A 14553-nucleotide genomic window follows, 5' to 3' on the forward strand; every position below is an offset into this window, starting at 1 on the left:
GGGGCGGGGGCGCGGGGCCGGGGCCGGAGCCGGGGCCGGGCGGCGGCAGCGGGGCCGCGCCGGTGCTGAAGGGACAGCGCCCGCCCCGCCCCGCCCCGCCCCGCCCGGGCAGCCACCGGGAGCCGGGCGCGGCGCCCCCGGCAGCGGGGCGGGGGGACCCGGCCTCCGCCCGCCCGCCGCCGCCCTGCCCGGCGCGGCCGGCTCCGGCACCCCGTCCTGCCCCCGCGGGAGCGGCTCCCCGGGCCCCGCGCACCCCCCGCCGCCGCCCTCCCGCTGCGCCGATGCCGGGCGTTGGGGCGATCGGAGCGCGGTGCAGGCACCGGCCGCGCAGGAGCCCCAGAAAGAGCCCCAAGGCGGAGGCGGGCCAGGCCGGGGCCGCCATGGACGCGGCGATTTGGATCTACCAGTTCCGGCTGATCGTGCTGGGCGACTCCACCGTCGGCAAGTCCTGCCTCTTGCACCGCTTCACCGAGGGCCGCTTCCCGGGGCCGCTGCACTCCGACCCCACCGTGGGTGTGGACTTCTTCTCTCGGCTGGTGGAGATCGAGCCCGGCAAGAGGGTCAAGCTGCAGCTCTGGGACACGGCGGGGCAGGAGAGGTTCAGGTACAGGACCCGGGATCTTCCCCCTCCCCCCTCCCCTCTGCCCGCAAGACTTGAGGGTCCCCACTGCCCTGCTGGCACTGTACCGTCATTGTCTGACACATCTCCTGCCCCAAGGAGTTTGCCTTGCCCCCCAGCACGTCTCACTCTGCACCCACCTGGCTGCTGTGCCCCAAAGAGCCCTCAATCCCAGTGACATCCAGCCTCATGCCTACCAGTGTCCCCCAGCCCCATGGCCCACCATCCCTCTCACCCCACTGCCCACCAGTTCCCCACCAGGAGCTTCCTCCTTCCCCAGTCTTTCCATTCACACCCACCAGGGAACAGCTACCCTTCCCCTCCCAGTTCACACTAGGGGCTAACAAGTGGCCTTGTGTTTTTCCTTCCCTCCCTCATCTTTGCCCTCAAGCCCTAGACCTAGGGTAGCAATCCCTTCTCTGCATTTTTTTTTGTCCTTCTTTGCAGCAGGAGGCCCCTGCTTCACTCTGCATTTCTTACTTTGTCATCACCTCCGAACTCATCCTCCCCTGCAGTATTTCCCTCTGCCGTAACTCTCCCTCCCATGCAATCTGAAGAGACTAAGCCACCTCCCTGCTTTTCCTCTTTCCAGCACAGCAGCACTGTGAGCACCAGTGCAGCCTTGGCAGTGTGAAAGCCACCGGGCAGCCAGCTACAGTCCCTTATTAGTGTTTTATCTGCCTTCTGCACCTGCTCTGCACTGGTGGTTGCCAGGAGCCTTCACTAATACTTCTATCATTTATAGTGTAGCTAAACTAGCTCAAATGCTGGGCTGAGTATTAAATCCTCTCCTTCGTCCTCTTTGTCATGAACAGGCAGCAAAAGTACCCTCTTTTCCTGCCCCAAAAAAGTCATGGTCATTCCTCAACATACAAACTGGTACTGTCGTTGACTTACTGTTGGGGCTTTGTTGTATCTATAGTGCTTGCCTCTTCAGGCAAGTTGTGTACGCATTTTAGTTTGGACTTGGGGTTCAGTAGGTATGAACTGGGGTGGGAGGCTAATGTGTAGCCCGTTTATCTGTTGCGATACGTGGTACCTGACCCACACACTTGTTACCGGGGTGCCAGCAGTAGTGTTAAGTGGGTCTCCTCACTGGCCAGAATTGATTCTTTTATGTTGTCTGTCTTCCGCTGCAACAGTTGTGCAGATTCTCGCACTCAGCTGAAGAGGTGGGATTTCACTGTCTTACCAGGCAACACAAACACTTTTTTTTTCTTTTTCCAATAACAAGCATTACAGTGAAATAACAAACTTTCCTGGGCTTGCGTGAGTCACAACTTTATACATACGTTTGCAGGCAGGCCTCTGAAGGGTTAGCAAAGAAATTAACTGTGATAATAGCAAGCTCTTAGCATTTTTCAACCTCCTTGTGCTTTCCAGCAAAGAATGTAAAATATTTGTAAACAAGTGACTAAGAATGTATGATCTCTTTATTTTGAATTTGCTGACAAATAGGCGGGATGGCCAATGACAAGGCACTTGACTAAAAGGAATGCAAATACAGAGAGTTTTGCATACATTTTAAATCAAATGATAGCCATCTTTTAGCCTGGGAATGCTCAGGGGATATACAGTGATGAGTCATGCAGCCAGTTGCTTTTAAATTTACCATTAGTATACATCTGTGTTTTTTCTAATACCCAGAAGATAAGAAACTGAAGGAAGTAGTTTTAAACATTTGTGTTTGTTTTTCTGCTAAGAGTTTCTTGTCAGTTGGTGTGCCAAATATCATAGAGTTTATTGTATAGTCTGTTTCACACTTTCTGAAGTAAATTATAAATATTTTACTAAGTTATACATCACAGGTTAAAATCTTGCATATTCTGTTCTTTGCTAATGGGGAAGATTACAGATCACAAGCAAAGATGGTCTTGGGGAAGAACTAATTATTCCAAGAAGTAATCTAATTTTTGGAATGCCAAGCAGTTTGCAGTTCTGATTCTCAATTCTGCTCTGGTTCACTTGCATTGGGACTTTAGAGGAGGTAAAACCTGGCTTTAAAGCTGCCTGGGGAGTTCCCAGGGTGCAGGGCAAACTACTGGAAGCATAATAACACCCTTCTTTTGGTCACAGGCATTAGGGACATTCCCAGGGGAAAAGTAAGGTGTGACACACTTGCCATCACACTCTTGAAAGAGAGCGCTTATTTTCTTGGAGAAGTTGTTTTGGAAAAATTCTTACATGTGTCTAGTTCATTGATGCTGCTGTATTTGAACTGGATTTCATGCATGGTCTTAGAAATCATCTTTAACATACACTGTTTGCATTACTTCTCAAAGAAAGTAATTCTCACTATTTCCACAAGAAGGGTGAGCAAGCTGCAAACACTGGTGCCGAACGGTTTACTTATTTTGAGCTCAGACAGGGCAGTTACTGACTACATTTACGTTGATGTCAGTACGGCATCACTAAGCAGAATCTCCCATTGTGCTAGGTGCCATATGGACCACAACAACATAATCATTAACTTTAACACCTTACTAGAACTAGAACAAGAACCTACAGACTAGTTCAGTATAGACTCAGGTCCGTAATGCGGACTAAGGTAAATGAGGGGTACACCCTAGGTTTCTTTCTGTCTTGAGATTAGTTGCCATTTAGAGCAATCTGCTGCTTTGTCTGTGTTTCACATCATCTACTTTGCTGTTTGTTTAATTTTCCTATCTTTAAATCCAACAATGTATTTAAATCATGAAACTTCCAAGCCTATAAAGTGCTTGGTAGTGGCGCTAACACTGAGAGTTCATTTCAAGAACGTAGGGGCAAAATATTGTGGGGATGCCTCAATTATATTAACCCACTTTTTAGTAGACTACGATATTAGATACATTCTGTTTCTAACACATGGCTTGAAAATAAAACACTATTCTTATTCTTTTTGAGTAAGCAATGCGTATTTTCAAAATTAATACCATTACAATGTAGTCTTTAGTCATAGCATAAAAGTAAGCCTTCAAAATTAGATAAAGCTTTTAGTGAAATTTTGGTTCATCTGGTAAAGATCAGTAAGATCATAATGAGAAAGAAACACTGACTGATTTAAAGTCACCCTAAAGCCATAGTCTGATGTGATTAATACATCTTCTCATTCATTTTCAGAAACATTTGTTCAGTGTCCATCATTTTACCAAGGCTTTTCTTGAGATTATTATTTAGGGTCTTATATCTTGAACCTAATATTTAGATTAAGCTAAGAGAATGACTTCTGTTCTAGACAGTATTTTCCCCTTCCATAATGGTAGTTTAGGCAGAATTAATAAGCAGAACCAAACCCATGCTCTACATGGGAAGTCATGATTTACAAAAGCATTTAAGATCTGCATTTAACAAATATTCCCAATTAAAACTAAAGACTTTAAAGTTATCCTTCGGAAAAACATTCTAACGTATCATTGTACATCACAATATATAACTTCTTGAGGAGTGGTCTCACCTCCAGCAATTTCAAATACAGAACCATCTGGAAGAACCTCACGGCATTCAATACCAAAGTGTCATGGTTCCCTTTTTTAATACGTAGTGTAGTCTTATCTTTTTAGCATGTTCTAATAGGGGAAAACTGATTTTCTCCAACCCTTTATCTGTGTTTACCTTTCATTTATTACAAATGTCAAGCATTGTATGAAATGAACAAAAATATTATTCATTCAAGTATTTTTGATGAAAATAAAAACTTAGGATGGTCTGGAGGATGCTAGGACAGTCCATATTTAACAACAGCATAGATAAGGAGCTTTGTCATCTCTATTTATTTATATGGAGCGGGGGAGAAAATAAGAATTAGCTTTTCAATAACGCTTACATCAGTTTTTGTAACTCAGGCAAAGATGGTAAAATAGTTCACATATTTAGTGTGGACCGACTGGAAGCTGTAGCACACCCATCATCAGTGGCTGGTGCGACACGCTCACTCCAGCCTGGAAGAGGAGGAGCTGCCTGGCCACGTAGGCCTGCGGTCCCCAAGGGGTTACACTCACCTCTGTTAAGTGGGAGGGTTGTTTCCTTTCATTTAGTGTAGCCATAGGAAGCAGGCAAACTCCCTCCTGAAATACCAGCTTGCACCTTGAACAAAGGGCCAGGCAGACAGATTGGTTTGGGCACTTCCATTAGCTATTGCTTTGAGAAGGCTTCGGACTCTTCTGTGAAAAAGAAGCTGGGAGAGGAGACAGCGAAGAAGTACTGGGCATGAAGGAATACAAGAAAAACAAAGGGGTTTAGGAAGAGTATATGTATATTTGATACATTAAATAAATTAATAAATATATAAAATAAATAAGTAAATACATGAATAAAGACAGTTGCAGTGATGGATTTAAGAGTTCAGTCCCCCTTTCATTCAACCTTACAGGCAGGTTTTCCAGACTCTAAGAATGAAGTTCTGCTTCCCACTTCCAACCAGCACCTCCTCTGAACATCGTCCTGCAAGAAGATGGCAGGCTTCATTGCTGTCTTCCCAATTTTAGAAGAAAGCTGCTCTTTGGCCATTACTTTTTCATCCTAATCCTACCCTGTCCCTAACTTAAGGCTTTTCCTCTTCTAAAGGAAGTTCTCCTCTCTCCCTCCTTCCCCACAGAAAATTAATCATGGTGCTTGTGGTTTGTCTATTTACTAGAGCTCACTCAGTCTCTTGTTCATAGAATCACAGAATGGTTTGGGCTAGAAGGGACCTTAAAGATCATCCAAGCCCCCTGCCCTGGGCAGGGACACCTCTCACTAGACCAGGCTGCTCAAAGCCCCATCCAGCCTGGCCTTGAACATTTCCAGGGATGGCGCATCCACAATTTCTCTGGGCAACCTGTTCCGGTGCCTCACCACCCTCACAGTAAAGGATTTCTTCCTAATATCTAATCTAAGTCTCCCCTCTTTCAGTTTAAAACCGTTATCCCTCGTCCTATCGCTACACTCCCGGATAAAGAGTCCCTCCCCATCTCTCCTGTAGGCCCCCTTTAGGTACTGGAAGGCTGCTATAAGGTCTCCCTGGAGCCTTCTCTTCTCCAGGCTGAACAACCCCAACTCTCTCAGCCTGTCTTCATAGCAGAGGTGCTCCAGCCCTCTGATCATCTTCGTGGCCCTCCACTGGACCCGCTCCAACAGGTCCACGTCCTTCTTATGCTGAGGACTCCAGAGCTGCACGCAGTTCAGTACTTGTTCAGTCTTCCATGGAATACAGAAAAACTCTTCACATTCATAACATCTTTCCCAAGGAGATCTACAAGCCTACAAGTGTATCTTTTGTTGGCTACCATGCACTCTCATCACCAAGCTTTTCAGTGAAGACATATGCAGTGCATTGGCATGGCCTGTAAAGTCTATAAAGCTGTACATCTTCTGAGCAAAACCCCTCGAGTGGCCTCTACCATGGGCTCTGTGAACATTGACCTGTGCCTTGTGAAGTAGTGCACGAGGAATCTGTGTGAAAGACAGGTACCTCCACTGTGCTAAAAGAAAGTTCCTCTGCATTTTGTGAGGTGTTGGGATGCTCTTGGGAAGCGCTCCCAAGTAGAACCTTCCAGGCACTCACCTGGAGCAATGGTTTGGTTTCAGCTTTGATGCAAGATAAGAGGGAAGGCAGGGCTGTCCCTGCCAAGTGGCTGCAGCCTGTGCAGAGGCAGAGCGCTCGGGTCCCCCGGCAAGCTTCTTCAGGCACCATGGTTAGATATGCAGCTGAGTGAAGCACAACTTTAGATGTTGGCTCTTATAGTTCTGTCCAAGCCTCGTCGAAGGCACTTAAAAGTCCTATAATTTTTAGCGACAATATTAATAAGAGGCAAAAATTGCCCTTGCACTTAGTTTTATAAAGAAAAAAACAAAAAACAAAAGGAGGTAGACCTACCAGACCACCTAAGTGAACGCTCTTTCGTTCTTTCTGGGTGTGATAGAGGACATAAGTGAGCAGAAGTACATCCACTTCATACAGTCCATTTCTAAATAACTCTAAGCTGTCTATAAAAATATATGTTTAATACTTAATCTACTCTGATTATCATATTTAAGTCAAATATTTTGCATCTATAAGACGTTTCAGATGCTGTTGAACAACCTACCACATTCATGTGCCCAGATGTTTTTCCCAGTTGATGGCCTAAACTTTCTGCTTCAAAATTTTGTATTATTTGTCAGGAATACTTTCTCTTAAAATGTAACTGCAAATAATAACTCACCTTAATAGTAAAACTATTCAAAAATTTGTAGACCATATTTTAACAAACATCATCCTTTTCTCAGATGGTAGACAAGCACGTAACATATCATATGTATCTTTAAAACTTTTTGTGTCACTTTTTTCTTTTGTTATTGTTTTCTGAAGTCTTTCTAGTATAGCAACATTTTTTTGGTAATGAGAAAACTAATTTCAAATTATACACACCAAAAATAGAGAAAAAACAAACGCTGTCTCTCCTATATATTCACACAGTTTCTGTGATGTGCAGCCCAAAGTTACAGGTGCTTTTTAATCCATCTCTGTTACAAGCAATACATACACATAATTAAATATAATGGCTTAGATCATCCGCTGGTGTAAATTAGCATATCTCTGCAAAGTGAGTTACAACAGATGAGGGTACTGACTCCTGTGTATGAGCAACCAGTAACACAGGGAGGGCTGTTTTTCAGCACTCCAGTTCATAGATACATGCTATAACATCGTTCTATATAGAAATGCTTGGTAAATGATGCACTGCATTTTCAATACTAACCTACTTCCTTCCCTGGCTAATGCATTTCTTTGTCATAACTGTTTTCAAGATCTTTTTTTTAAATGCAAATAGATTGTATCAGCTTCCATTTCTCCAAATCGAATACCGTTTTCGTCACGCACTTCTGCTCTTTCTAGAACTACTTGAATTATTTTAATGTACTCATTTGTGTTTGCATCTGCTCTACAGCAAAGAAGTTCTTAAGAAAACCTGAAACAGATCTTTATGGCACCTTTATTTAACACTTTACAAAATGTGACACCCCTCCTTTATGGTCTTAAATAATTTTGCGAAACCATGAGTTATTTTTCATATCCAGCCTATTTGAATTAATCTGAGGGTAAGATCCTATTGTCTTCACATTCGAACTGTTCAGAGAGACACTCCATGGACTATATTGCTGGGAATGTAGAAAAGATCTTTCCAAACTTTAGGACAAATGCTCCCTATTATCTGTATCAACACATGTAAGTCTGTGGGGCCAGATGGGATTCACCCAAGGGTACTGAGGGCGCTGAGGGAAGTGCTCATCAGGCACTTCCCATCATTTACCAACAATCCTGGCTAACTGGGGAGGTGCCAGCTGACTGGAGGTTAGCAAATGTGATGCCTATCTATAAGCAGGACGATCTGGGGAACTACAGGCCTGGCAGCCTGGGGAAGCTGAGGGGAAGCCTGGGGGTGCTGGGGAAGGTTATGGAGCAGCTCATCTTGAGTGCCATCATGTGGCACGTACAGGGCAAACAGGTGTTCAGGCCCAGTCAGTGTGGGTTTGTGAAAGGCAGGTCCTGCTTAATTAACCTGATCTCCTTCTATGACAAGGTGACCCACTTAGAGGACAAGGGAAGGCTGTGGATGTTGTCTACCTAAACTTTAGTAAAGACTGTGACACTGTTTCCCACAGCATTCTCCTGGAGAAGCTGTCTGCTCATGGGTTGGATGGTTGTATGCTTCGCTGGGTAAAAAACTGGCTGGCTGGGCAGGCCCAAAGAGTGCTGGTGAATGGAGTTAAATCCAGTTGGCGGCCGGTCACAAGTAGTGTTCTCCAGGGATCAGTATTGGGGTCAGTTCTCTTTAATATCTTTATCAATGATCTGGACGAGGGGATCGAGTGCACCCCCAGTAAGTTTGCAGATGACACCAAGTTGGGCAGGAGTGTCAGCCTGCTTGAGGGTAGAAGGGCTTTGCAGAGGGATCTGGACCGGCTGGATCAATGGGCCGAGGCCAATGGTATGAGCTTCAACAAGACCAAGTGCCAGGTCCTGCACTTGGGTCACAACAGCCCCATCCATGCAGTGCTACAGGCTTGGGCAAGAGCGGCTGGAGAGCTGCCTGGCAGAAAAGGACCTGGGGGTGTTGGTTGACAGCTGGCTGAATATGAGCCAGCAGTGTGCCCAGGTGGACAAGGCGGCCAACAGTATCCTGGCCCGTATCAGAAACTGTATGGCCAGCAGGACTAGGGAAGTGGTTGTATCTCTGCACTCAACACCTCAAATACTGTGTTCAGTTTTGGGCCCCTCACTACAGGAGGGACACTGAAGCATGTTCAGAGAAGGGCAATGAACCTGGTGAGGGGTCTTGAGCACAGATCCTATGAGGAGCAGCTGAGGGAACTGGGGATGTTTAGCCTGGAGAAAAGAAGGCTGAGGGGAGGCCTTATCACTCTCCACAACTACTAGAAAGGAGGTTGTAGTGAGGGAGGGGTTGGTCTCTTCTCCGAAGTAACAAGGGATAGGACAAGAGGAGATGGCTTAAAGTTGCGCCAGGGGAAGTTTGGATTGGATATTAGGGAAAATTTCTTCACTGAAAGTGTTGTCAAACATTGGAACAGGCTGCCCAGGGAAGTGGTTGAGGCATCATCCCTGGAGGTATTCAGAAGACGGGCAGACGTGGTGCTTAGGGACATGGTTTAGTGGTGGTTTTGGTAGTGTTATGTTAATGGTTGGACTTGATAATCTTGAAGGTCTTTTCCAACCTAAATGATTCTGTGAAAACCATTTCAAATGCCATTTGCTGTGGCTAAATGGATTTAGATATGCCAAGAAACCGAAGGCTTATCTAGCTGTGCACTTACCTGTCTGTAATACGACAACTGCTGCTAATTATACAATTATATGTTCAAATTGTTATAAAACCCTATATGAAATATGATGAACTGAAAATCAGAAGGAGCTACTATTATGGAAAGATCTGTTATTGTGTACAGTTCATCCTGATTCCAAAGGTTTTGAGGCTGCATCCTCTTCATAATCGTAAGCTAAAATGGAATTAATTCTTGGCTAAATTATAATTTCAAATAATGACTATTAATAGAAATTGCGCATCTCATTTCAGTTGGAGAATACTTATATATACCCTAGCTATGTATTTATGCTAGTAAGGAGTGCTTGCGTCCACTCCTTGGTAGGCTGTCACTTCCTTTAAAATGCCTTTCCTCACCGTCTCCATCATCCCCTATTTCTCATGATTAGAGACTTACAACATTTTTTTAGTCCCTGTATCTTTCTCTCTCTACATTCCAACAAACATTTTTTCTTCTTCTTGGGCATATTAAAAATCTTTTCAACCAGAGGAAGGGTTTCCTTCTTCCAAAATTCTTTCCAGTGAATGCTCTGGAACATGAGGGCTCAAAAATAGAAAAGATCTGTTGCCAGTCCTGGAAGTCTCGTGCCGAAAAAGAGCTTTTGAACGTCTATGTGAAAGAGACACTGGAGGTAGAAGTGTTCATTGCCAATGCTGTAACAAGTGTGTGTTTGCCCAGCTCAGTTACTTTTGGACAGTTTTGTTTTGGTAGTTTCCTTTCTCAGGCTGTTACCTGTTGACTTCTGCAAGCACAAAGAAATATGATTATGTGTACAAATTTTTCTATCAAAGATTTTTTCTGCAAGGAATACAAAAGGATATGCTCATATACTCGTAAGCTTATACTCCAGGTTTCGCAACATCTGCCTACATATTTCAGTTTGAAATAAGTGATTAGAGCAGAGCAAAGTGCATGTTTGTATAAAACTGAAGGACTCAGACTTTAACACCATCAAGTATTTGACAAATATTTTTTTTTTCTGTGAACATGTGCCACAGTTTGCTAATAAAGAGTACTCTGCAGAAAAATTCAGCATTCAAAATTCACACTAGAGATGTTGGGTTCAAGAATGTTTAGAAAGTAACTTTTGAATGTAAGAAAAAAATGAAAAAGCATTTTTGTGTGTAGAAGGTAAATTAATAAATTCATATCAGTTTTAAAAAAGCAAAGATATTTCATAAAGCTTATAGTAGACAAATAACACATGGCCACATGGAAACGTAACCTATTTACGAATAAAGCAAAAATGTATTTTCATTTTCCTTTTTCTCTCTTTTTTTCCTTCACAGATCAATAACACGATCTTACTATCGCAACTCTGTGGGTGGCTTACTAGTGTTTGACATCACAAATCGACGATCTTTTGAACATGTGAAAGACTGGCTAGAAGAAGCAAAAATGCATGTGCAGCCTTTTCAGATTGTGTTCCTGTTAGTAGGACATAAATGTGACTTAGTGTCACAGCGTGAGGTCACAAGAGAAGAAGCTGAAAAACTGTCATCTGACTGTGGTATGAAATATATAGAAACATCAGCAAAAGATGCCACGAATGTTGAAGAGTCCTTTACAATTCTAACACGAGACATCTATGAACTTGTTAAAAAAGGAGAAATCTCAATACAAGATGGATGGGAAGGTGTCAAGAGCGGCTTTGTTCCAAACGTTGTACATTCATCAGAAGAAGCTGTAAAGCCCAGAAGACAATGCATCTGCTGAATCTGTAGCATGCCAAAGAGCACATCGGGTGTTCAGAAGATGATGCCAACCTAAATAACAGAATAATGATTTTGAAACATTAGATCATGCCATAGCTGAATCATAGAACGGTAATTTGTTTTTTTTATCCTTCTGTCTAGGTCATAACTTCATGAGACTTTTAAGTGCTTTTTTTCTTTTACGAAGTATAGTAACTTTGTGTGGTCTTCAGGAAAAGAAATTATATATTGCTAAAGGAAAAACTAATCCTATAGCAAGACACTGAGAAAGTGCAATAATCATCGTTACAACATCCTCTCTTGGGCTTTGCATTTTGAATACTGTTTAAAATCAAGGCTTGCTAGCTGAGGATCAGATGAGCTCATTACTTTTGTTCATCTTGTCTTAGTTTTGGACAAGAAAGTGTTATACCATATATTTTTTTGACGTGATTCTTTACTCAAGTGCAGGGTTGCTAATGACCATTAAAGTTTAGAATGCTGTAGAATTTCATAATAAAGATAACTCTAAAGAAAGCAAGCAGAAAGATTGCTCCAATAGCAAACACTTTTGATATGACTATGAATACACGCCTTACTAAAGAAAAAGAATGTTTTAGAAAAGATGATTTATTTGTATACGAAAATGGGAAATAGAAGCAATTAAATTTATTATTAAATATTTTCTGAATTGCCAATGAAACTAAATGTAACATCACATATGATCCAGCTGTTACTTGACTTGTATACAAAACAGATTTCCCAACCACTGGAGTTACATTTCGGAGGCCAGATCCTCAGCTGGGTAATTATCATAGCCACGCTGATGCCTAGGGAATTATGTTAATTTACACAAACAAATTCCATATTAGCTTTAAAATATAAATCTACTTCTAATTAGAAGTAAAAGTAAGTTAAGAAGTGCTGCAACCCATGGGGACCAAGGCCTTAAATTTGAATAGAGCAGGATTGTTTTATTCTCAGACAGCAAATGTTAAACTGTTATCTAAAAAATGAAGTTTTTAAAACCAAAACTGTTATGAATAGTGTTTGGAGAGGAGAGAATTTCTACAATAATGCTTGGCTACAGAGAGCAAAGCTGGAGAACCCCTATTCTAAGAAAGCAACACATAATAGCTTTTAATAACAATAATAATAGGAGAAATCTGTGATCATGTAGCATTTTACTGAGCTTGAGGTCATCTTCCTACTCCTCTGAATATAACACACACTAGCTTTATGCAAACTATGCCCTATATGTCTAGCACTTAAATACCAAATAAGTCTATTTCTATTTTATTGTAGTAGTATGACAAGATGACTTGATCTCCAGAGTTGATAAGCATCTACAGTTTATCTGGGCATACTCATAACCTCCAAACATCAAGCCAGTTATCGTCATATAAAGGTGTGTTACCGTGTTACAGTTCTCCATTTTCAAGACCAGGCAACAACTCTATCTAATCTAGCTTTTTTCTTCAACAAACATATAATCGGTTTTCCTTCAGGTTACTATTAGTTCCTTTTACAATCCTTTTGTAAATATTCCATAGTATAGAGACAGGTTGTTTGGTTCGTTATTTTATTCATTTAGGGTCACTAAAATTATTGACTTCAAAGGGAACTGAAAGGTTAATTTTTTCAATAGCCTGAATCTCACTTGCACTGAGGCACAGTTACACTGTCTTAGAAGGATACAGAGGCCTTAATATAAACAGGAATCAGCCTTAATTCATTAGCAATTAAAAGTTAGTTAATTCTAGTCTCAGCGTGCCACAAAGTAATTGCTGTGAGCCTGATTCTCTATTAAACTACATATATCAGTTGTTTACACCAAATCGATTTTGATTTGAGGGCATTTTAGGCCCTCTTTACAAAGTAAATGTGACTACAGATGCCAAAAGGTAGTGCAGAATCAGGCTGTGTGCATTTGACACCGACTCCCCTCTGATACTAGGCCCACGTTGTATATATCAGAAGATCTTCTCTTAGTTGTTTAAGAGGACAGAACGGGCCAACAAATAAATTGGTGTCTGGGGAGTCAACAGACCTAAAGTCTGCCACTGGTTCACTGTGTGTTTCTGAGCAAGGCATTTATGTTTTCTGTGCCTCACCTTCTGTATCTCAAAAATAGAGATGATCATTCTTCCTTGAATTCACAAAGACTGCTGAGACCCAATCTGACTGTATGATCTTCAGGCTGGACTCTTTTCTCTGTGCGCTACCTGTTGCAGAGTGTTTAGCACCGTGGGATGTGGATACTGGTTTCTTCTGCCGTACCAAAAAAAAAAAAAATTAAAAATATTAAAACAGCTTTATAAGTACCAGGTATCGCTATTACTATGAAGCTACATTTCATTAGACATTTCATTACTTTCAGGTTAAAATCTCTTATCTTAAACTTTACTTCCTGGGTGCTCTGGAGCCAGTGAGATTTTCATTCTGTATGAGAAAAATCGGGTGTGTTGGGGGAAGGGACTGGGAGAAAAGGGGAGTGGAGGGGAGGTATGCGCAGGGAAATAAACAGTGGTCAGAACAGAGCCTTAATGATCTCAGCCGTCAATGTTGTACCTGTAGTGTCACATTTGTTACACTGGGAATAGAGCTTTTAACTAGATTCAACTGTGTAAGGACCTGCTGTTGTCAACGCAACTAGAAGACAAGTTCACTGCATTTTAAAGTACTGTGCACATAGCTGTCTTATTTGTAATTCCTAAAATTGTAGATTAACATGTACATTCAAACATTGTCTATCTTGATGATATATTAAAGCACTACTGTACCTTCTCACCACACGCAGTTAAGAGAAATGACTGATAAATAGATGATGTGCTGAAATACCTCATTTTGTTTTCAGATGCTTTGCACTACAGTATATAGGTAACAGCTTGAAGAGGCTGTGGAATGGATTATAGGTCAGTGCAAGTATATTCTTTTTTTTTCTCCCAAGGAAGGGCAAATACAACACTTATTATTGATACTAGAATGAAATTTCCAGAAATTACAGAAAACTCATTTGTCAGCCAAATTAATAAGTAGGAATTATTTATTTAAGAAAACCCCACAACTTCTGCAAGTTAAAGTCTGGTAAATCCCAGTTAGAAAAAGGAAAAACCTGTTGAAATAGTAAGCTGTTTGCATCTGGATTCATAGGCCTGACAAATGAATGGATTTAAAGTATTGTTTTGGACTCCTAAAATGTTTAAATTTTCATTGTTTTTATTTTTAAGTTTGATGAAGAAGAATGAAAACCTCCTTCTACTCATTTAAGTTTTTTACACATGAATTCTTCAGATATTTTGGCTTGCTTATAATTGCATCTGTGTAAGAAGCAGAACCTAGCTGCATACCCTAGGAATCAACCAAGGAAAAAAAATTGAGGTAGCGTATGTTCATACTATTCATTTATGCCTTTGGTATGGAATAGATTTACCAATCTAACTTCAAGCTGATGAC

The 14553-nt window shown here is 41.9% G+C and overlaps 1 protein-coding gene across 1 annotated transcript; it reads left to right on the forward strand.

The window, feature by feature from the left end:
- Positions 1–281: 281 nt before the first annotated feature.
- On the forward strand, positions 282–13842 carry RAB39A (RAB39A, member RAS oncogene family). The gene is made up of 2 exons (XM_054195789.1): positions 282–604; positions 10693–13842. The coding sequence occupies exons 1-2, from the start codon at positions 282–284 to the stop codon at positions 11117–11119; spliced, it is 750 nt and encodes a 249-aa protein (XP_054051764.1). The 3' UTR covers positions 11120–13842.
- Positions 13843–14553: the final 711 nt, after the last annotated feature.

The sequence above is a fragment of the Rissa tridactyla genome, chromosome 1, assembly GCF_028500815.1.
Source record: "Rissa tridactyla isolate bRisTri1 chromosome 1, bRisTri1.patW.cur.20221130, whole genome shotgun sequence".
Classification (NCBI taxonomy): domain Eukaryota; kingdom Metazoa; phylum Chordata; class Aves; order Charadriiformes; family Laridae; genus Rissa; species Rissa tridactyla.

Coding starts and splice junctions, on each gene's coding strand:
- RAB39A (XM_054195789.1), top strand. CDS start 282: ATGCCGGGCGTTGGGGCGATCGGAGCGCGGTGCAGGCACCGGCCGCGC. Junction 605..10,692: donor GCGGGGCAGGAGAGGTTCAG/GTACAGGACCCG, acceptor TTTCCTTCACAG/ATCAATAACACGATCTTACT.